The 23,823-nt window shown below is 44.0% G+C and overlaps 4 protein-coding genes across 4 annotated transcripts; 1 reads left to right on the plus strand and 3 right to left on the minus strand.

Moving 5' to 3' along the window:
- Window positions 1–480: 480 nt before the first annotated feature.
- Window positions 481–14,130, minus strand: Lis-1 (LisH and WD40 domain-containing Lis-1). The gene is made up of 7 exons (XM_012360763.2): window positions 13,970–14,130; window positions 9,444–9,591; window positions 4,629–4,782; window positions 4,271–4,477; window positions 3,779–4,189; window positions 3,356–3,704; window positions 481–3,247 (listed from the first exon to the last, which is right to left on the minus strand). The coding sequence occupies exons 2-7, from the start codon at window positions 9,479–9,481 to the stop codon at window positions 3,174–3,176; spliced, it is 1,233 nt and encodes a 410-aa protein (XP_012216186.1). The 5' UTR covers window positions 9,482–9,591; window positions 13,970–14,130; the 3' UTR covers window positions 481–3,173.
- An 833-nt stretch (window positions 14,131–14,963) lies between these two features.
- Window positions 14,964–16,193, plus strand: Mettl5 (Methyltransferase like 5). The gene is made up of 2 exons (XM_012360764.2): window positions 14,964–15,467; window positions 15,535–16,193. The coding sequence occupies exons 1-2, from the start codon at window positions 15,128–15,130 to the stop codon at window positions 15,828–15,830; spliced, it is 636 nt and encodes a 211-aa protein (XP_012216187.1). The 5' UTR covers window positions 14,964–15,127; the 3' UTR covers window positions 15,831–16,193.
- Window positions 15,473–18,125, minus strand: Aldh7A1 (aldehyde dehydrogenase 7 family member A1). Its single transcript, XM_067359766.1, has 8 exons — window positions 17,967–18,125; window positions 17,629–17,845; window positions 17,333–17,520; window positions 17,070–17,269; window positions 16,879–16,994; window positions 16,557–16,799; window positions 16,164–16,420; window positions 15,473–16,076 (listed from the first exon to the last, which is right to left on the minus strand). Exons 1-8 carry the CDS (start codon window positions 18,123–18,125, stop codon window positions 15,864–15,866), a joined length of 1,593 nt encoding a protein of 530 aa, XP_067215867.1. The 3' UTR covers window positions 15,473–15,863.
- A 324-nt stretch (window positions 18,126–18,449) lies between these two features.
- ebo (ellipsoid body open) lies at window positions 18,450–23,394 on the minus strand. The gene is made up of 16 exons (XM_012360761.2): window positions 23,237–23,394; window positions 22,859–23,062; window positions 22,594–22,785; window positions 22,345–22,504; window positions 21,998–22,254; window positions 21,758–21,924; window positions 21,374–21,680; window positions 21,204–21,296; window positions 20,960–21,128; window positions 20,756–20,894; window positions 20,288–20,646; window positions 19,877–20,204; window positions 19,449–19,646; window positions 19,111–19,389; window positions 18,853–19,018; window positions 18,450–18,774 (listed from the first exon to the last, which is right to left on the minus strand). The coding sequence occupies exons 1-16, from the start codon at window positions 23,237–23,239 to the stop codon at window positions 18,697–18,699; spliced, it is 3,099 nt and encodes a 1,032-aa protein (XP_012216184.1). The 5' UTR covers window positions 23,240–23,394; the 3' UTR covers window positions 18,450–18,696.
- Between the last annotated feature and the right edge of the window lie 429 nt (window positions 23,395–23,823).

Here is a 23,823-nt window from a genome sequence, read left to right on the forward strand (position 1 = left end):
GATATTATCAACCGTACATATCGTGCAATCTTCATTATCGACAGTTAATAACCGACTAGGAAAATTGTTTTCTTTGAAATCATATGCTTTTATATTATTTATTTTATATAAAAATAATTTTACGCCCAACTAATTGAAATCATATTATTGATTATTTCCTTTCCAATACAAGGTAAAGTAAAAAAGAAAAGACTCTTTTAAAGAATTCAATTCGTTAAATGGCCCTTTGCTTTTTGACTTTTCCTAAAGTACCTAAACTCTTCCTAAATAACAAAGTTTTATCATCAAAATGATTAATTTACACAAGTTCATTAAGCACTTGCCTATTAACTGCTTAAAAATTACTCAAAATAAAGAAGTCATCATTATCACTTATTACTGCAACTTATTTTACTCTGTAAAACTATGTTAGTGAAAGATATACTTTTCTACAAGGAGGCCGCAGCTTTCTAGGGTCTCAATAAATATCTGCTAATCGTGTATATATCACAAATGACGAAGAATACTTTATTGTGAGTTTCTACTTGTTGGTATCATCAGTTTCCCCAAGCAGATAGAAAGCGAGTCACAGAAGCCGATCGGTGACGAGTCTTATGAAAGGCGACACTATTAACTTTTATTACATCGTCTATGTATAAACACGCACAATAGGTGTTTGGTATGCGTTTTACTTACAACACTACATCGCTAACTCTTGCTCTATTGTACTATAAAATACTGTCAGATGCACGTAAGTCATGCATGTAGATATTGATAACATACTGCAGAGAGTTTGGGGATTCTTACACATCTACTGCTCAAAAAAAAAAAAAAAAAAAAAAAAAACTTCTAATAGGACACTCTAGCGGACAGACCGTCCGCAACAGAGAGAATTGCGTTTCTCACGCACGACAATGCGGTTAACACGTGACCTGCAAACGTAGAAAAAAAAATTTATGTTGTACTAAGAACGGTATATATGAATTATATAGGTGATGATGTGTAGCATACAACGATCTCACGACAACTCAGTGACAACTTTGTTTATTATTCATCAAAATAATTTAGTACCACATTAATTGAGGGAGTATCATCTCTTCTCGGAGGGAGGGCGGGTGTGGGGGGAGAGAGAGGGCTCTCTGTGTTTGCTTATACATGGGCTTGATACGCGAGGAGAAACAGTAGGAAAAGGTAGCAGACAGTCATTTAAGTGTAACTGTTTGAAAAATCACCCTTAATTAAGCGATTATCGATTAATGATTTGCGGATTGCACGTTCTTATACACGTGTGCGAATATTTTCCCTTCCTTATCGTATGCTTGAAAATCGGACGCTTCACTCGTGTACGTGTGTCTGCGTGTACGTATGTGTGTGTGTGTATGGCGTGTGTACATATGTTTGTCAATTAACCATTTAACTTTGTGTTTCTCTCTCTCTCTCTCTCTCTCTCTCTGAAGTTTTATTCCCGTATTTTCCTTCTATCGTCTACATTATGTCTGCGCTACCGCTAATAGTAGTTATAACTAAACAATACAAACTAGTACCACCTCTCTTGGAACCCACGCAATGAACTAATGCTGCGCTCTAAAACTTCCGCGTACGTGTATGCGTTACATCTTCTTCCTTCAATTTTCTTTTTACTCCAAATTCTTACAAATCTCAATTTTCTCTTGCATTCTCTCTACATTCGGCTGTGTGCCTATTGTAATATTTTTTTTAATCGTTAATAATGCAAGATAATCGGACGCCGTGGCGAGAATCGTTTTTCTTTTTTCCCCCTCCATCGTCGTTTCTCTCGTTTTGAGCATTCTCTAAAGTCTCGTCGAACGATCTCCGGATTCTCCGCTACTCTGCGCTTCACTCTCGAAAATAAATAAGTATTAAGCACTATATGCGTCTGCGAAGATATGACATTCGATCGATTTCGACCGACATCTCTCGAGTTTTCTTGTGAGATTCGATTCTACATAAATATATGTAATTGAATGTAATTCACTGTCAAATGGGGACACATCCTGAAATCAAGAATCGGATCTCTAAACAGACATGTAACAAAATACACGTTTCCGGTTGAGACAATTTTCGCATTGTCGTAGTATTTTTTTTTTTTTTTTTTTTTTTTTTTTATTTATATCATCGTCATCTTATTTTATATCGTTTTGCGACGTTATGTGTCCCATAAAAAATTTTCATCATGTGACGGATGCGATAACAATTCAATGCCCATCGGGGATACGCGTGAGCCGATGTTAGACAGATGTTGTACTTTGCACGGTACAAAGACACTGCGAGTTTATACATGTGTATGTGTACGTGTGTATATGCTTATATATATATTTATATATATATATATGAGTAAAGGAGCAGCATCTCTTTCGTTCTTTATTTTTTCAAGAACTCTCGAGGAGAGCGCGCGCGTGTGTGAATGACAAACGAATTAGTTACCGTCGCGTGATTGCACGGAGGTGACGACACAGCCGAAATTTTCGCCACCGCTCGGCAGAAAGTTAAAAGAGATTCGACGCGTTCTTACGCACGGTCATAATCGAGGAGGACGATCTTCTCTCTTTGTGTATGTGTGTGCGACCGGCTGGTAACTAATAACTTTCGGATACATTGCATAAGCAGGCGAAGAGAGGAGTAAAGAGAAAAAAAAAAAAAATCAAAGGTGAGCCGCACTCACGTCAACGAATTTCGCGCTGCGTAAAAGACACGTATATGTACAGAACAATAATGCCTACTACAATTGCACAACTGCCTAAAGGAATATAACTCTTGTATTATGGCATTAATAACCCCACGTCCGTAAGGTAATGAGAACTCGCGGGAGCGTCCTCTCGATCGTTTGATCGTCTCATGACCGTCTCTCGAATTCACTCTCCTCGAATAGTGCAGTTCATTGCCGTAAAACGATGTATCGTATTGTAATATAATTACTAATTATACTTTATTATAAATTAATTAAAGAGCTCTTAATCATACGTGTTTATGTGTGTTTTTCTTTATGTATAATAATAATAATAATAATATTAATATTAATAGCATATGTACGATAGCTTTTGTAGTAGCTTACTCTTTCGGCCGATTCCATTAAAATGGACGCGCGTTCGTCTTTTCTCTCGTGTTTTTTTTTTTTATACTCCCATTTTCTCGTCCATTCACGACGTCTGACGGAAAATCTAAAATTTCGGTGACTAGCGGCACTCCCAAATCTTCACCGTTTGATCGACGCTCCCGGTGACCACGTAAGGATGATTCTTGTGGAAATCTGCAGTTTACAAGTCGAATGTCATGGCGAAAATCACTTGATTTACATTTGATATAGAGAGATCTTATCAGCTGAAAAAAAAGAATATCAACTGAAGAAGATACGAACCGACAGAAGTGCAGAAGTGAACGTGCGCCTCGAGGGTCTTCATCACTCGTTTGTTGCGCGTGTCCCAGACTCGCAGCGTCTTATCGTCGGACGCGCTGACGATGAACTTGCCGCCAGGATGGAAGACGATGCACCGCACCCAGTTGTCGTGCCCGACGAGGGTGAAGAGGCACACCCCGGCGCCGACGTCCCACACGCGTATCATTTTGTCCCGGGAGCCGGACGCGAGGAACGGTCCCTCGTGCGCGCCCTTGTTGTCCGCGCCGGCCGCCGCGTTGATCGACGCTCTCGCGCTCTCGGGCGCCCATGCGATGCATTCCACCACGTGTTCGTGTTCTCTGAACTCGACCTGAATCGATCCGAAACGGGATTACGAATGATTACGGAATTGTCTTGGGAACGAAGAGGAATCGCCGGCATTACCTTCGTCTCCTTCGTCGCCACGTGCCACACGCGAACGGTCTGGTCGTTCGAGCAGCTGGCGATGAGCTCGCCGCACGGGCTGACCCGCGCCATCCTCACCCACTCCCTGTGCCCCGTGAGCGTCTTCACGCAGTAGCCCGTCGCCACTTCCCAGATCTTGATGGTCTTGTCCCTGGAGGCGCTCACCACGAAATCGCCCTGCGGCATGAACGCGACCGAGTTGACGTTGTGATCGTGACCGTGCATGGTCTTCACGCAGGCGAACGACTGGTGGAAGTCCCACAGCTTGATGGACATGTCCGCGCTGCAGGAGGCGAGCAGCTTGCCCGAGACGTCGAACGCGATGTCCTGCACGCTGTCGGTGTGACCTTTTAGCGTCCTTTCGAAGTCGCCGCTCTCAAAATCCCACACCTTGCGAGAGAAAGAACAGGTGTGAGGGAAAAGGAAGAAAAAAAAAATTAATTCCGAGCGTCGCTCGGGAACCGCGCTCACCTTAATGGTGGCGTCTTCGCTGGCGGACACTATGAGACTAAAAACCGGATGGAAAACGACTCTATTGATGGGGGCTCTGTGTCCGGTCAGGCTGAACTTCTCCGGCGGCCTCGGTATCCATTCGGACGGCGATCGCTTACCGCGCGTCGGTGCGCCTTCGATGAACTCCTTCTCCGCCTCGGACAGCTTGGACTCCAGCTCCATTACCTGCGACATTTCACAGAGCGTGTTCAACGAGCGCACTTAGCCAACGTAATGCACCGTGGAATTCTTCCCCGGTGCCGCACGCGACGACGCGAAAATCAAGTCGAGAAAATATTTCTGCGAGAGAGAGAGAGAGAGAGACAGAGAGCCTTACCTTCTTCTGCAATCGTATGACCGAGGTCCACTTCTTCTCCAGGAGGCCGCCATACTTCCTCTCCACCTCCCCCGGCATATCAGCTTCCTTCTTGAATGCCTCGAGTGCATCTTGATAGCCGTTAGTGCTAAGGTAATCCGCGATCGCCTTATTTCTGGAAAATAAATTCGCTATCGTGAGAAATAATTTCTTTCTCCTTATCTCTCTGCGTTTCTTCATCAATTCAATCGGAATTAAAAATTCGGAAGGTCAGGAAATAATCTTCATCAGACTTTATTGTTTTTTTTTTCTCTTATTCGTTCGCTTTCTCGCGAGGTACCGCTACGAGGGATTGCGAGGAGGGGCGTGCGTAGTATGATAGCTTTAATCTCCGATTGTTTCGCGTTGGCGTTGGCCGCCTGTTTATGACGCGGAGATAAAGATAAAATGTTGTACCTGCAATCCGATACAATGGAGGAGGCGGCCGTAAGGCACAGGTTGGATACGTGGGAAAGAGATTGAAAGTCGGGCAAACTTGTGCCAGGGTGAAAGGCCTCGGCGCGGCCGTTCGTCCCTATTCACCTGCCTACTCCACGTGATAGCGAATTATCGCTCGCAGTCTTCGCCTCGCGTAATCTTTGTTTTGCCAGCCGACATGTGGCCGCGTAGGAGCGACTCGTTGAAACCGAAAAAAAAAAGCGGAAAGAATGAAACCGCTTCGCCTTGGCAGAAAGCGTTCCACACGCTAAACCACGTGCCCGAGTCCTTCCGCTTTTACTTCCGCCTACGTCGTGTGTACACATTTTTCATTTTAACAAATAAAGGAACGATAATGATTCTACAGCGCGATTCAAAATTCTCCTCGAAGCAAGAGAAGTAAAATTAAGTATTAACATGTAAATTGATATATGCAAAATTTCGCTTCAATAAATGTATAGGGAAATTTTTGTAGGAATGTAATTTGCACGCGACACGACATTGCTGTTTATAAGAACATCGAAGTTTATGTAAAAAGAACCACCTTCTAGTCCAGTTATCTATCGTTCGTTGATATCGAAGCAAATTAGCAGTTTGTTTGCACGAGCGATAATAAGTCAACACAAACTGCCTGTAACACGAACGGCGAACGGATAACTCTAAGTGCTACAAAACGCATCGACGTACAAATTCCAACATTTACAAAAAAAAAACTTCCATTTGCGACTTAGCAGACGCATCCGCCGCTAATTGCACTCGGTGTATATAATGAACTTGGAAACGCCGTAATGCGGGGTTCCTGCAGTAGCGTAATCCGCGCGGAGAGCTAATTGCATGTAATGCGCGGAAAATTAAGAAGGGACCAACGCGTATATAATGACACAGGTGAGCCCGTAAGAAACGCAGGCGGTGAGAAACTTTATATCCCGCACGCACAATACCTCGCGGTCAGGTGTGTGCGTGCGCCGCAGGTATGGAAACGAAACAAGAATGGTCCGTAGGGCGGGTAGGGATCATTGTCTCCGCGAGCGCCGACCGGTCGTCACACGAATGCGTCGGGGTTCGCGTGGCGAGGGCACGCAAGGACTGGAAAAAAAAAAAAAAAAAAAAAAAACGACGGGGGGAGAGACACGACGGCGGGAAATGTCGCCGCGTTCCTGAGAACGAAGCGGAAAAGACGCGCTGCGAATGCGCTCCTCGTAACGGCACATCGCCGCTCCGCGTCGACTCTCTCGCCCGAGGGGGTTTCGCCTCGCGCGACCATGCGAAAGTTATGGCATTCGAGAAACTCATCGGCGATGCGATGATCGATACCGCCGGCGAGCGGGAGGAGGCCTCGGCTTCGCTCCGAGCCGTCACCTCCTCGCCGCGGACTTGGGATTATTTGCTCTGCCGATTTGCAAATAATATTATTACCGAACGCGGAAGCGCTCGACCCCGCGCGCGGTATTTTTCTCCACGAAGTCTCATTCGAGAATACGCGAGCGTCCCTGAGCGTTCGTCCACTCGCGGCGGACATTCCTGCGAGGAATGAGAATGCATTTTGCGTCGCTCGAGAATTCTAGGACGTGATGAATATTCCGTCTCGCGCAGATGATGCGCCTGAGATGTGCACGTTCAGTCGCGCTGATGTCGAACGAAACGTTTTCGGTATTAGATGCGGACAGCACGTGTCCGCGGCTCGTGGTCGATGCTCCGCGAAACACGAGCATCACAAGTGCAAGCAACACCTGCGGCGATCGGGTGAACTCTCCGTCGTTCTCCGATCACCTTCTTCTTTCTTCGTTACATAAATTAGGGATGGCTTGACGGAGCCGAGCGGGGGGGAGAGGAGGGAGAGAGATCGCTACCGACGATACGACACGGTGTTTCGAGAGACGCTCTCTCGCGTACAATTGGAGAGGAGAAGCAGCGAGTGTAACGGTATAATAGAACTTCAGTCGTGAAGTTCTTTTCTTTTCCTCTTCTTCGCCGCACGGCGAGCGATGAATTATGCGTGACATATTATGTTCCGAGTTGTCGAAGAATGCGGACCAGAGAGATCTCAGGGCGATATCCTCGGTCTAAAGGTGAACTGCGTGAAAATGGATACCGGGAGAAGGCAGGAAATGCGGGAGGCGAGAGATAATTCATCTCGTCTGGCTCCTCGCGTAATAAAACGCACGCTGTCGTCAGCGCGAAACCACCTCGCCGTATCTATCGCACTTAACCTTTGCAAATAAGCGTCTACGTGGACTCCCTCGCCTGCAACTGCAAACCTCGTGTTACATAATTAAGTCTAATCTCAAAATTCCGGATTATGCAAATGTATAACAAATAATAAATTATTCATTATTCCTATTTTAGCTCTTGTCAATTCAACAAATGTCTTCTAACAATCTCGATGTTGATTACTTCGCTTATTAGAGTGTCGCGTGCAAATTATTCATTCTTACAATTGATCTAAAACAGAAAAGAAAATAATTTTGAAAAAAAAAAAAACTGAAATATTTCAGAAACTCCGCGAGGGTCGGTCAGTTAAAAGTTAGTTTATACTGCATCGACTCGAAGGAAAAAAAAAAAAAAAAAAAAAAAGTCACAGGCAACTTGGAGTGGAGTTTCCCCATTAAAAATGCTAATCGCCCTTCCGTTTGTCTCCCCCATATCGGTTTACGGGAAGCCCGGAAGTCATACGCGTAGAGTGTCGTTTCGCCGTCCACTTGACTGAGAATTTACACGTGCGCGCAGCCCTTAAAGGGCGGCGTTCTTACGTGAGGAGGAAAAACAACATGGATGCGACGGGACACCTGTGCTGATCGATGAGAGCCCTCTCCCTCTTAGGCGGCGAGCAGGCTCTCATCCCCTTCGCTCCGTGGGTTCGCCGCCTCCGCCGTCGAGTCAGTCCGCGCGAGCTATCGATCCCGCGGTTCGCGCGTGCCCGACAGACACCCTCACCACCGAACGCCGCCCCCGACGTCTCTTCCCCGCCCAGGAGCGATCGACGAGCGATTTTGCGTCATAGGAATTAGCCGGCATAGATCGAGGATACAATCGATGCTGTCCCCGTTCGACGCGTCGCAACGAACGGGACGCCCGTTCGCTCGAGGGCGAAACAAAGAGACGGTGAATTAAATATAAACGGTCGCCTCAATAATCCAACAGCACAATTCGAACGTTCGTTCGATCTGCGGGAATTTCCGACATTTCAATCGGAGGAAAAGAAGAAGAGCGAAATTGCGAGATTCGAGAAATTCCAGCGTGCGCAACTTGCAGTTTCTCTTTGAGAAAAAAATACACCCGAACATTCGAAAATGCGCTTTTAACGTTTGACAGCATTAAAATGAATATATTTCAAACATATGCCGTTCGATGTTGGATCTCGCCGGCAGGAAAGCGAGACTAGATTTGCCTTAATATTCCGCGGGACATCGAGGACAAGAAGAGAAATGGCCGGTGTCGCAAAAACGCGCGTTCCGTCGAAAGATAAGCGCGAATCGGGACACGGCGAGATAATGACGATGATTGGCGTTCGATTCCCTCGCGAGAAACACGGTACTCGAGCAGGAAGCACAGAGCGGGCGAGCGTACGAGAGCTGAAGAGCTCTCCACTCGTTGTAGATCGTTATTTGCTTGCGTTGAATGACTCATCTACGTCGGGGCCTCCAGCTCCTCCGTGCGAAATCGAAGACTGACGGCATGGGAAAATTCAAGCGTCTCCCATGCAATATCCACACCTTTATGCGCCTACGATTATGCAAAATACGATGAACTAATTACATAGCTGGCGCATTAAGCCTCAATGCCGGCTAACGATGCCAAGGTGGCCCGCAAAAGATTACTGCACTGCAATAATATTCCCGGAATGCGTTGCTTCTGAACGAAAGCTCGGAGAAATTCGAAGAGCAGCGAAATGATTTCGATGATTGCAAGTAGCAGAAAATAATTTTGATAAACTTAAATCGAATACTTCGACAATTATACGCATCAAAATATTGGGAGAAATGTATCAAGAGTGAAAAATAAATACTGTTCAAAATAAAATGTGGAAAAACATTTTTCCAATTTTTTCCCGACATTCCACTTTGTATAGAAAATAAAGGAGAGATATGTTTTTAATGGCAATTGTGGAAAGACTTTAGCGTGGGCGGTGCAAGATACGAGAGAGAAACCTTGCGTATTTCCTTCATTGATCCGTTCCCGGACTGCACGCGAACGCGTGCACCACCCCCCTGGAACTAGAATGGAGAGAAAGAGACACATACACTTTCCGAAGAGAATGGGAAAAGCCAGCGTTCAAATGCGCAAACAAGGAGATCGGAACAGCGTGTAAATCAGGACAGCGCGAATCAAGGACTGAAGAAGAATTATGTATCAACTTACAACTCCTCCCTCTGACGTTGAGACAGCACCATTTTCATGATCCTCGTGTGTGACTTTGACTCGATACCTCGATGGTGATTCCGTGGAGCGCGACTAGAGCTTCCAGTCACCTCTCAAAGATCTCTCAATGCTCCGCCGTCAGCATTGCCTACAATAAAAATATTACAACGTTAGTTAGATCCACAAAATAAATATACATAACAGTAACTTGAAAATTTTTATGTAAATTTTATAGTATAATATTAAATCAATTATGAGAGAAAAATATTTGCATCTTTTCTAGAACACTTTTGCACAAAAAACAAAATTACTTTAACCGATCGATTGGTATCGAATGAAGCAATATGTTTGATAAAAATACCTTGCAACAGTGTTTCTCTTCTGCGCATAAAATTATTTCTGATAAAAAAACATGCAGCGCGTTCAGCAAATGCTTTCTCGTGTACCTTATTTTTGCGCGTTTTCTAAAACTCATGGCGATACATCGCTCACGTTGTGAACAAGTATTTTTCTATCGCAAGAAAGAAAACCAAGCGGACTCGTGAGAGTCGAGCGTGCCGAATTGTTACCGCGGGATAATCAAACGCGCGCGCACACAATACACCTGAAATCAATGTCGTGGTTTATTTTACTTTCCATCGTCGCGGGAGAAACCCGATGCAGGTCGCGCGCTCGCGGAATCACCGCGTCCCCCGCTCGATGCTACTTTGCGAGCTTTCGTCGCTCGCACGAAAGCGGCCGTTTCTGTGGCGAGCTTAGGCGCGATTTCGCCGGATCGATAGCACTTTTCCATCGCGTCGCACGAAGGGTGCACGAAAGGGAAAGGCGGCTTGAAAAGTGAAGCTCGAAATCACGACGATGACGCGGCGGTAATGCACGGTTATTGAGCATGCAATCGCTTTATCTGGAAACGGAAATATCAATAAGTCCAAACCCGACGTTACGTCCGCGTTAAATTATATTGTACCATCATTTTCTTATCAAACATGAGAAAAGCTTCATGTAAAATTTTGTACGAAACAGAAATCTATGTAGAGAATCATGCAACTTGTTCTCTTTCGAATATAGAAAGAAACCTGTAGCTAAAATCATATCTCAAGTACGTGCTACAGTCAACGCGAGTTCTGTGAAATTATTCAAGATAACAAAACTTTTGTCCATTTATAAGTAACGGAAATAATAAAAACGGTTAACTTTATACGATTAACTCGTATAAAACATATGCGTATCAAACAACACGACTAATAATATTTTTACATCGATAATTAATAAAAAATTAAAATTTGTTTAGAACACTAATAATTTTTTACGAAATATGAATAAACTTCATGTTATCATAAGTCAGAATCGCGTTCCAGATACAAAAACAATTAGTAGGAAGGACCTTGACAATTGTAAAGGCGCGCGGGAGTGCAGCGTCGGCGCAGCGTCGTCGCGACGCTTCCACGGCGATGGTTATCGCCGCGATGCGCCGTAATCGATAAACCGGCACAGCCAGCACGCCCACCCCGGTAGTCGTGTTATATTTTCGCCTTGCGGTGCATTTAAATATTCATATCGGCCTCTTTCCACCTTGTGACGCGGTGGCGTGAAAAAGCACGGCATACGTGATTGGGATTTTCGCGCGAGGCACCATCGCGGATGACCGGGAAATGCGTTGACCTATCAGCACGCACAATAAAAAAATAATAAAAAAAAAAAAGAATCCAATAACATAAACAAGTGTGTACCTGTAGCCAGCGGCGCGTTGGGAATGTGAATGAGATGCAGCGACTGCTGGTCATCGAGAAGCACGATACTTTATTGGAAAAAAACTCGGATCGTGTGCGCGTGAACGGCCGCGACGGTGTGGAAAGTTGAAAGTACCGCGTTTGCGGGTACATTCGCGCGAACGGGAAATGCATAATTTACGGTGTCCTTGCTGAAAACGCGCACGAGAGGAATTCCTCTCTCAGAACTCTGTCTATTCAACCCCAAACGATCAGAGCTGTGTTAAAAATAAGAGATCCAAAGATGTTATTTACCCGCGCCGGGAAAGGTCTTGCGTCGACCATATTGCGGGTTTATATATAAGCGTGTTCTGTGTGAATCAATAATTTGATAAATTTATCGGACAATCACTCGCCTAATTCAACGAATTATTCGCTCTTTGTGCCGTGAGTACAATGGCCAATTTTCTACACGTTGCATATTATTTCAGATTTCTTTTTGCGCTTTTATGCAGATACTCGCGCGCACTCCGAGATCTCCCGCGGCTAATTTGCGATGCGCGGCCGTAAGTACTTATCAGCCGACGGGCTCTTTGCACACGATCGATCTCTCTCGATCGCAGGTGCGCGCTCTATAATGTAGCTACGTTTCCGGGATCACCGGTCCAGGTGAGTGACTGCCGACTCGCTTGACCCCGCGCGCTTCTACCTGCCCGCGCGACCGCGCTTTTCCTCGACTAATCTGCCGGCACGGCGATGATCGGGCACGACTATCCGCCGGTAAAATCCTAGACCGGTTAGAATCGCTATCGACACGCGTGATCGCCCTTGAATCTCTTCTCCCTTCGACAGTTCACCTCCGCGATCTAAAACTTAGAAAACTTAGGTCTGTCAGCACGTAATAATTCATTGTTAACATCGCACGGTTTGCTTTAGATGCTTTGAGTTTGAGCAAAAATACCCAATCGGTTGATAGTTGAGATAAGATGACGAGTGTGAAAGATCGCGCTTTCATGTTCCCGCGATTCGACGTATCAACGCGAGAGCGTCGCGATGCGACGAGCGAGATTCGAAGCTAATTAACGCGACTGTGAAATTTGACACTATCTCGATCCGCGAATCTTATCCGCGAGTCATCGCGATTTCATTGCGGTCGCCGTATATTCTATTGTGCGCTCCATACATCTCGGGATTACAACGCGGAATACAACGCTGCAATCGTCATCGCGCTGCGCGATTAGGCAAGACTGACTTTTTGGCGCAGTTTGCGAGCCACGATGCGAGCGAGACAAAGCTAACGCGGAAATGAGAGCCAAGAAATCGCACTTCGGACAATCGTATTCTTTATCCGCGGGGTTGCAGATTTATATTCAAATTGGTAGATAATGAGTCTCGTGAATTTTTCTACTGTGGATAATTTATCATTGGTTTTATACGCATTGATGACGTCTAGACGATTGATCGGGACGGATTACTTTACGCGTAATTTATATATATATATATATATATCATGTAATTAATTTTTCACAAAGGGGATTAAATCAATCCGCAGCGGTTTGAATACAATTTATATATAAACTTCTATTCAATTCTATTCAATTGAAAATATGTTCGGATCGGGTTCAGATTCTAGATTGTAAATTATAAACCAAAATAACATCTATATTTTTCTTTTGTAACAAAATCCTGCTTTCGATCCGAACACATTTTCAGTCAAGTAGAAATTTGTACAAGTTAGACTTGGAATCTCAGTCGAGAACGCTGTAACGCTCCATGACCGGATAAAGGAAATGATAAACACACGGTGAATCGAGATACGAAAAAGCATTGACCGGTGTCGAAGGCATCGACCATCCTTGCGAAGTCGGAACTGCGATTACGTTTAACGGCGGCCTCCTCAAGGTCGTGCAGACATGCTCGGAAGAAACCGATATACACATTAAGGAAATACTTAACGTCACGCGATGCCGCAGACCGGAAGAGAACCCCCGCAGCATCCCCCAGGGGGGGGGGAGGGGGAGGTAAAACTCGATTCGATATCGGACGCGACGATACAAAGGGAACATCGGACGATCGATCGTGGTGCTCGAGGTCTCGGGCTCGCTCCGCGCTCGTCCTCGATCGACAGGTAGAAAGAGAGAAAGCGGTGACAGCTGATCGGAGCGCATTATCAGAGCCGTCTGTCAAAAGAGCTCGCGTATCGAATGTCCACGACGTACGTTCGTGCGCGAATAAATGCTGAAAACGCGAGAATGGATAAGATAAGGATGCTGCGTGTCTATTTGCGAGATCTGTCTCGGGGAGGTCTCTCACGGGTGCGACATACGGCCGGTGGTTGCGGACGGTGACGAGGGCGCGTGCCGCCGCACCGTGGCGGTGACGGCGGCGGTCCGTCACGGAAAAATCAATTCGCGTTCGGATGACGTGCGACGCGCGTATACGCTCGACGAGGGAGCCCGGGATTCTCGCGCGCGACCGAAAGCACCCGCTTGCGAGAGACATCGGCGACGAAGACGACGGCGACAGCGGCGATATTGACGAGGACGACGCCGACGACGTTCGAAGCTGGACGTCGCGGACGTTCGCGAGACGTCAGCTTCAACGTCACGCGCGGACGACAGCGCGAACGACGCGAGACGATCGACCGAACGCGCGCCGCGCGACATGCGGGACAACCGTTTGTTGTAGATCGCGCACGGCCATTTTGCTGGAACCCGTCACCCGTCTTGTGCGGGCCACCCCGCTGTTCGCTAACGAGACTGCCAAAGTCGCGCGATTTCCCCGGGATATTCGCTTTCGCTTCACATTAATACTTACGTCTGTTTCACGGAGCAGCGATGACGAGGACGGGCCTGTGCGATGACAAAATTATCGCGTGAAAACCGGACGACCGCGACTATCAGCGAACTCCTCGGAATCACTTCTGCGATCGGACTGGCCCCCGCGAGGTGGCGTCTGCGCGTTTCCGGCACCGACACTCGCGCTAAAACTCGCCGAGTGAAACTGCCCATACCCTCTGACGGGATATTATAAAACTAACACTGTCCATTTAAACTTTCTATTTTCTTGATTGGTTGAAAATTTAGTGACTTATTTTTGATAATTTTGCAGAAATAGTGCAGCTAAGTTTCTATGTATGCGTTATGAAGTTACGCGAGTTTGCCTGAATGGAGCTTTAGGGTCGTTCACTGTTTGTATAATTTAATGAACATTTAAGTATATACCCCAATATACTCCAATATACTCCTCAAGTGTCATCAAGAAGGTTAAAATTTAATGAACAACGCATACTGTTATATTATTCATTCGATATTGATCAAGAATTGAATTACTTATGTAATTTGATGGCTTTTTCACAATCAAACTCGAGAGGTAATCTCGGTTACAAATATAGGAGCAATTCTTTTATGCCGCTTAAGACATTAAATTTTTTACATACAGAATTACAACATAAGAAAATCTTGGAAGAGCTACAGGTGAAAAAGCAAATGTTGTTAAAGCAAGGTGTTGCACCAACCTTAAATTCATCATTAGGTGTCTTATCGACTGGTTCTGCATCAAGTATAGTAAGTGAATTTTGTCATTATTAAATGTTTAATTAAAAGCATTTCATTACTTTATTTTACTGATATATATATATTCTTTCCTTAATAGCCTACAACGCAATCTAATGATGGTGTGACAATCAGCGCATCGCAAAGAGCAGCTTTGCATAATGCACACGCAGCTTCATTCGGTTACTTTGTAACACAAGATTCTTCCTTTGGAAACCTGATATTACCAGTTCTCCCAAGATTCGACAGTAAATGAGTTGTTATTTTTGAAGATATTCAATAATTGAATAATTAAATGTTACTGAAGACTATGTAAATACATTAACGACTCTTCTTTGATCAGAATTAGACCGTTTTTATAAATATTTGTTGGGCAAGATTCTGTGGAGAGATTAATAGTAGTCAAGTGTAAGTAAAGACAATGGCTAGTCTTCGACTTCGCCAATTGGAAGAATACCTGCAACAACTGGATGTATTTGAGAGACCAAAAGTCTCACTAGAGCAATATGCCACCAGTGCGCATATTGCCTCGCATATGTTGTACACCGCACAGTCACAGTTTAGTGATGTAGAAGGTAAAAGCGTAGCGGATTTAGGTTCTGGATGCGGTGTATTGTCATTAGGTGCCAAAATGCTCGGTGCTGAGTATGTGGTTGGATTTGAGATAGATTCGGACGCGATCGATATACAGTATGAAAATTGCAATGACTTGGAACTCTTCGTTGAAGTTGTGCAATGTGATGTGCTGCAATATTTACCAGGTACGTATACACATTTCTCATTGTATTCTAATAAAAATATAAATGTATACAATATACTGTGTTACAGGAAAATTTGAGAAACACTTTGATACTGTTGTGATGAATCCACCTTTCGGCACGAAGAACAACGCCGGTGTCGACATGAAATTTCTGGAGGTGGCGATTAAACTCTCGTCCAATGCGGTTTACTCGCTGCACAAGAGCAGTACGCGAGATTACGTTCTTTCGAAGGCGGCGCAGCTCGGCGCGAAGGGAACGGTGATAGCGGAGCTCAGATACGATCTACCAAGAGCTTACAAATTCCACAAGAAAACTTCCGTCGACATTCGGGTGGATTTTATAAGATTCGAATTAAAGCGCTGATTTTTTTTTGGTCCGAAAACACGCCCGTCTGATTTATTCGAACTTGATTCCCTGAGCAAGAGGAAGCTCGTTTCCGTGATTGATCGTGATCGTCGCACGTCGCATGTAATGTTTCCACGCATCGCTTCCGCTCTCGCGGCCCCCGCCAGTGGCCTTTTCACCGCCAAACGCACCGCCTATCTCGGCGCCGCTAGTGCCGATGTTGACGTTGACTATTCCGCAATCTGATCCGTGAGGGCCGATCCACTGCGTATAACAAACGGAATTCAACAAGTTCGTTTCACGTACATACCATGTAAACACATAAATCTCGTTAGTTGTACATATATTCACCTGAAATATATTTCCAATACTTTTAGTAAAGAGACTACTGCTCAATCCCTGTTCCACGCCGTTGTTAAGATCGATAGCTTCTTCGAGAGAGTTCGCCTCCAGAATGTAAACGATCGGAGCGAAAGTCTCCTGCTGCACCACTTCGGCTTCAACCGGCAAACCCGAAATGATCGTCGGCTCGACGTAGAAACCCGCTCGCTCTATCTGTTTTCCGCCGAACTCTATCGTGCCACCGGCTTCCACAGCTTTTTTAATTGCTGCCTGCAATGAAAAGTACTTGATTATAATTTGTTTGTTTTTCTTACAGGACTTCAATAAAAAAAAAAAGAAAGCAAACGTTTAATGAATCTAATATTTCGTTTGAAGGCAATGTTGCAGTTAAAATTCGTGGACGTGCCTTATAAGCGTCAACCGCTGGTTGATTGTGCAACGGTCCGTAGAGCACACCGTCGTCCAGCGGATCTCCGACTCGTTCCAATACACTCTTATACGCCGTTTTCAATTTTCCTAAAAACTCATCCTTTATTTTTTTGTGCAATATTAATCTTCTAGTTGAGGTGCATCTTTGTCCGGCTGTTCCGACGCACGAGAAGACCGCTGCTCTCACCGCCATTTCTAAATCGGCGTCCTGTGCGACTGTGCGAAGAAAGAAACAAGCACATGAGCTGTGTATACGCGTAGGCAGAAAATTTACTACTTTTAAGGAGATGCGTACTTATCAGCGCGTTGTTACCGCCAAGCTCCAGCAGAGACTTTCCGAATCTTTGCTGAACCTTGAGAGCCACTTGTCTTCCCACGTTCGTGCTTCCGGTGAACGAAATCAGAGGTACCCTAATGACAACGTTATCAATCTGTTCAGTATGTAATGTGCGATATAAAATAAACGCAATTGATCTTTCAACCGACCGTTTGTCGTTCACCAGAGTCTCACCGACTTCCGGCCCGCCGGTGATGAGGGACGCGACGGAGCCCGGGATACCGTTGCGCTCCAGGACACTCGCGATTATCTTGGTGGTTGCGACGGCCACTAATGGTGTGCTCAGCGCCCCTTTCCAGACGATGGTGTTGCCGCAGACCATGGCGATAGCGCTGTTCCAGCCGTAGACCTGGAAATGTGAGAAATCAGCGAAATCTGAAGGGAAAGACGCGACTTCGAAAGTTGCGCTTACCGCTATGGGAAAGTTAAAGGCGGAAATGACGCCGACTACGCCCAGGGGATTCCAGTTTTCCAGGAGCACGTGGTTTTTTCTCTCCGACGGCAACAGCCTTCCCGGCAACGTTCGCGACAATCCCACCGCGTAATCGCATATGTCGATGAATTCCTGAACCTCGCCTATGCCCTCCGGCAATATTTTTCCTACGATATATTTTTTTATTAATTTATGTTTAGAAATATTCTCCGAATTGAGCGCAAGAATTTTGCTAGCAAAATCTTAACGCGCGTTGAAACGAGAGAATGAGTTACCCATTTCCAAAGATACTAAATGTCCCAGCGGCTTCAAGTTTCTTCTGAGCTCATCGCCTATCTGCCGCACGATATCTCCTCTCGCCGGCACCGGGATAGAAGCCCATTGCGGCCAGGCTTTGCGTGCTTCTGTTATAGTATTGCTGGCCTCCTGCGGCGTGGACTCGCGGATCGTCGCTATCACCTTGCCGGTCGCTGGTGACACCGATTCTATCAACTGTTTTTAATTGTCAATTGCAGTTGTTTCGAGCGGTGTGTTTTGCTGTATCGTATAATATATCCTTTTCCGTGATGCACCGGCTTATTATCAGTATCGATAAGAGATCAATATCGCGTACCTTGCCAGATCCACCCCATCGTCCGTCGTAGAGTCCGGGATTCTCGGCGGTGATACCTAATTGCTTGAGGAAGCCATATCTCGCGTCGTTCACTAAGTACCTCGTCATCTGGAATCGGGGAACGTAACAACGGCTGTTTCTTAGTAACAGACGTGACATTGTCCGTCGTCTCTCATCGACCTTATCAAACTGCTGAGAGCGCGTTACAAATAAATGAGTTATCTGTACAGTACTGTTTATCAGCAGCAGCAAGAGAGAGGGAGAGGTGATAATAACACGAAGATATCTTAAAAGTACGTCCGAAGTCAACAACTAAATATCCGATATGCAAGCGATAGCGGGCTGGTTATTAATTTTGCTCTAATCTCTGCAAACGATGATGTTCTTTGGCCGGAATTTTTATCAGTACATTAGAACTGCATACATCTGCAAAAATTTTGAAAGATTAAACATAAAGAGTCTGTAAGAATATAGGCGACTATAGACATGTAAAAAGACGCGTTTTATTCGTAGTAATAGCATTTACATCACAAAAGAGTGGTGCGGCAGTGGTATACACAGAATGGTAAATGTTTACAAAAGGTTTGTCTTTTTTTGTTTTTCGTTCTATCTTCCTCGTATCTGTATTTAGAGGCACTCGCAGGAGAGATTCGGTGGAAATGTTGATTTAAATGCCACTTCAAAAGTCTCATGGAATAATTTCAATGTCAGTTCCCTCTCGACCCGCGCTTCAGCCCGGTCTGCACAGCTGATAACATCTTAGATCTGAAATAAGCTGAAGTACTGACCTCGTCAGAGTCGGTTGATCCTGAAACGATTCATTACAAATGATTTTCCGCTTCGTCAACATTCACACTTTTACATTTAACAGGAAGACCCAACACACCGTGGATTTGTCGAAGTTTCCCAGCAAGGTGGCTCTCTGCATATCGTCGACGCCTTCGCAGGTTGCTAAAAACGTTGGCAAAAAATGGCCGAAGAACCATCCTATGTTGACAGACGCTAGACTGTGAATAGCCGCGGCTATTTCGTCCGCCAACAAATTGTGAGATCTACAAATTAACGTGAGCAAATGAACATGTTGTTGTCATGTTGTTGTCATAAGCACATTATTGATAAACGGCAACACTGTTGCGATACCCACTGTTGAAACAACACTGTAAACAACGCCATCAGAAATCTCTCGAGAAGATGAACCTTGAAGACGATTCGTTGATAAAGTCGCCATCTGATATTCAATTGCTCGAGGCTCTGCAAACTCTGCCGGAATATATTCACGTCTGATTGAAGGAGCGCTTGACCGAAAGCCTCCAAAATTGCAACTAATTCCTCCTTATGTTCGACAGGTTCGTCCTCATCGGGATGTCCGAGGGTCCGCAGCACCGAAGTGTTATAGAAATACTGCCATCGATGCATAAGAATACTGAAAAGTAATTTCATGTGACTTCTGCATGTAAATAGGACATACTATCGGTATATTACCTGTGGAAGAGCTTCAATAAAACTAATGTAGTATCCGGGTGAGCGCTTAGGTTGCCTCCGACAGCGGGCCACACTTGGCCCAAACACAGACTCGTTACTGAAGGGACAAACGCCTTAAATGCGTTGCTGGGCGCTGATACGACGAGTATTAAGATTTCCAACAATTGATCCAATGCCGGACCAGCGGAAATATTTTCCCTGTGAACGAAACAATTGGAACCGTAATATTTTAACTTTCACATTAATAAAATTGTTGCAGTATTACGACATCGTAATGATATCGCTTACACAGAAATATTTTTCGAATCGCCGCCGATGGAAAAGCGATCAAGAATTTTGATTTGAAAACATTTTGACACTTTTCGACGTCACTTAAATAAGAATTTGACATCTTGAAAATTCAACGTTTCTGCTAAGAGTGTACAAACCTTGTGTACAGTTGCAGCATGCCTTGAACCGCATTCTGCGTAAACTCGGGTCCCAATTGCTGCTGTAATACTGAAAACGCCGAGTGTAGAAAGCTAAGTAGCGCTTCACATATGCTCTGACACCGTATCACACAAGACAGTAACTCCAATGTCCTATTTATGATTGATTCGAGACACGAATGCAACATCTTCTTTATGGTCGTAGACGACGACGCGCAATCTTCCAGTAGTTGAATCAGTGGCATCATCGCGATCGAAATTATTGATTCTGAAGGCACTGGTTGTCCTTGTACGCCCAGAGGTGCGGACAGCGATAACACCATGGTACCTAGATAAAACATTTACTTTTGATTCTTTGTCTTTTTGTTCGTTGAAAAAATTTCACACAGACTTTACAACGAGATGGCTCACCTAACAATCTTTGCCTCGCCGCTGCATCACCGGGTGGCAATATGATACCGTTTATCAACGCTCTTCGTAGAACTTTAATCGTATCTGGCTTCAAGTACGAATACGTGCCCATAGAAATTAAATTCCGGAAAGTCGGTTGGTCCCACAGAATGGGCTTCAATATCGCGGTGATACTTTGAAAAAGGTGAACGGCGGAATGGATGAGATTCGAAGGGGGCGGTTGATCGCAGGACACAGTGTACGTTGTTGCCCAAATGCACGAGTCGATGCAACGCTGACAGAGCGTTTCTTTAGCTTTCTCCGGTCTTCTGGTTATCCAGTGACACCACGCTTGAAGAGAAGCCAAAAGCTGTGAATGTCTAATAGCGCAAATAAATACATAACGAGTATCCACGTGTTGCCATTGTGTAATATCGGTCGCTTTCACTCGCATATAGAATAATCTACACGAGACGGCTGGGAACTTACACTTCTATGAGATCCAACACGATGGCGGCTGGCTGGAGTGATGCTTTGTATAGCTGATTATCTCTCGCGAAGATACATGCATCCAGGGTTTGCGACACCACTTCCCCGGCTAAGGCTTGATCGATGTTTGTTTGATCTCCTGTTAACGCAAATCATTTTATCATCTGCGAAATCAAAAACTGATAAAATTGCTCGGTGACTTACCAATGAAAAGGGAATATAGTCTGGTTAAAGCTTGCGTGGTCGACGCGAGATCCCTTAGATGTGCATGTACATTAGATGCCTCCGTATCGTTCAGTAAAATAACTTGACCATTGGCAACGGCAGCGCCCAATTCTCCGAAAATAATTAATCCTTCTCTCCACGAACGATACTAAAAATTTATCGAATATATTATCGACATTTTCATTATAATAGACAAGGCACAGGTATGTCAATTAAAAATTACCAATAGCGTAAATATTGGAATGGGAGAAATGTCGGCGATTTTCGCTAAACATTCTACATTGCACCTCAAAAAATGTTGCCATTCTGTTTCCTCCTGAAAAAATCGTAATATTTGACATAACATATTTGGCATAATTATTTATTCAAGTTACATTTTCCAGCAGTACTCACATTCTCGTCCAAACTTTCCGTGTCGAGATCTCTTAATACTCGAGCGTTGAGTTTAAAGCTTATTTTCTGCAAAATTCGTTCGGCGAGGGCTAATGCAACGGCGGAATATCGCGACTGAGTGCTCTCCAAAAGAGTGGTCCACACGTCTAAACAGCGCAAATAACCGTTCACCGTAGAAGCTTGCTGGAATGTGTGATGGCACAGTACTTCTAACAACGTATTTACTGGAAATTTCGAGCTTGACTCCATCCTTTTCAGATGATTAGTTATAAACAATTGTAAAAACTCTGTCATCTTTTCCATATAACTGAAAGCATATATTTCACATGTCAGACAATATGTCACACGCTACGTCAACTCTTTATAAACGTTTTTTACACATACCTTTCCTCTATCGAATCTAAACGTTCCATCAATTGGAACAAACTAACGCCATTCTGAAATATTTCCAGTAAAAGTGTATCAGTGGCTTCGGGTGAGCAGAGTGGTCTATATAAAAGCTCGTTGATTGTAGTCAAAGCTTGAACAGCCATTTCTATTTGCTTGCCATTCTGTGGAAACGTTGATAAATGTATCATTTTGCTTTCCGCTATTATATATTTTGCAACTGAAGTAAAATCTCACCATTGCATCTTGATATTTGGCACATGAAAAAATAGCATCCAATAAATTGCTGGAGATGCTGCCAGATAGATCTATCCAGCTGAATAGGTGTGCTAGAACTTCCAAAGTAGCTATACAAACTTCACTGGTGCCTGTCGCTAATCCCTCAACGTCCAGTACTGTACGTGCAGGGGCAAGACTTTGTCCACTGGTAGGTGAGGGAGGTGGTGTCACAGTCCCGGAACGACTTTGCAATTTTGTAGTTTCTTTCAGAAGAACTGAAGACCAAAAGAAAATTTATAACACTATTTGCAGTTCATTGTATATTTGTAACGCACTCTTCATTCAAATAATATTCATTAGGATACCTGTAAGTGTATCCAAAGTTAGAGGCACTTGTGCGCTTAATAATCTGAACAACTCGCTCTTTCTATGCAATGGCAGATCTTCTCTCGGCGTGGCTAGTTCCTCAGAAGCTGTTCTCAAGTATACAAGTCCCAGTAGTCTTGTGTGTTTGTGACCTAATAGCTATTAAACAGAAATTAGAATAGTCAAATATATATTTTTAATGCAAATGCGATACATAATATGTATAAAAAATTTTTCTGTTTGCAAACCTGTAAAATATTGGAGTAAAAATCTGGATAGAAATGCGGCCAATCATGTCTTGCTATATCTACTACTAATTTCACTATCTTATTTCTCACAAAAGGTGCTACATCTCTTTCCAATGATAATGTGTACAAGGTAGATCTTGTAAGAGCTCTGTCTTCCCATGGGAGAATCGGCCAACGTCTTCCAATAGTTGTCTGTCAAATAATTCAAATTAAAGATGATTAAAAAGCATTATATCATTACGTAGAAATTAATAGAAGAAATTACCTCCAAGGTGGACAGAGCAAACATACTGACATAATGATTGCTTGTGGAGGATAGGAAATGCAAACACGGCTTCCAGGAGTCAATTTGCGCAGAAAATTCTTGGAAAATACGTTCAATCGTGCGTTTTCGTTCGTTGGTTGTCTCCGGGGAAAAAAATTCGGTCATGAGCTGTTCCAGGTTCTGCAAAGCAGCCGCGTCGTCGTCCTGGAAATTTTACACACATATTTTACATCTTTTGCAAATTATCACGAGTTTTATATACGAGTTCGGAGGATATCCTGTAACGATAAAGTGTCAAGACGCAAATTTTTTCAAGCATGCCACCATGTACCAATTTTGTCACGGATATAATAAGAAAGATTATTGCATTTTCCTTACCATGATTGCCTTTATGAGAAATCTTATTGCAGTAAATGCAATGTAAATATATAAAAGAAGAGAGGTTAAACTTTCACTCGTCAGACGTCATTTTTGGTGAAGTAGACTGAATTAGTCGCTAGTCGAACACTCGATTTCGGAGACGCATGCGCAATTGTGTGCACATACATATGTATAGCATGTTACACACTTTCCGCGAAGATACAATCGTAATCGACAAGAACTGAAATCTTCAAAACTGATTTTTAAATAAAAAATGTTAATAAAAATAAATTTACTTTATCACATTATCGGGACAAGAATAAAATCGCTAATTTTGTTTAATGTATGTAGTCCAATGTACTCGCTAAGAAATTGTTGTTATTAGATCTTCGAAAATTGGCAAAAAATGGATGTACTAATAGTTGAGAACTTATACATATATTTCGTTTATTAAAGACAATGGTACGATGAATCCTGTTATGTTTGAAGACAATAGTTTAACTTAAATCAATTCACTTATATTCCATGCTATCTATAATAAAAGTAACATATCAAAAGATAGATAAATGAAATTAAGTAATCGTCCGCAAATTTTTTTAGATGTA

The sequence above is a fragment of the Linepithema humile genome, chromosome 7, assembly GCF_040581485.1.
Source record: "Linepithema humile isolate Giens D197 chromosome 7, Lhum_UNIL_v1.0, whole genome shotgun sequence".
NCBI lineage: Eukaryota > Metazoa > Arthropoda > Insecta > Hymenoptera > Formicidae > Linepithema > Linepithema humile.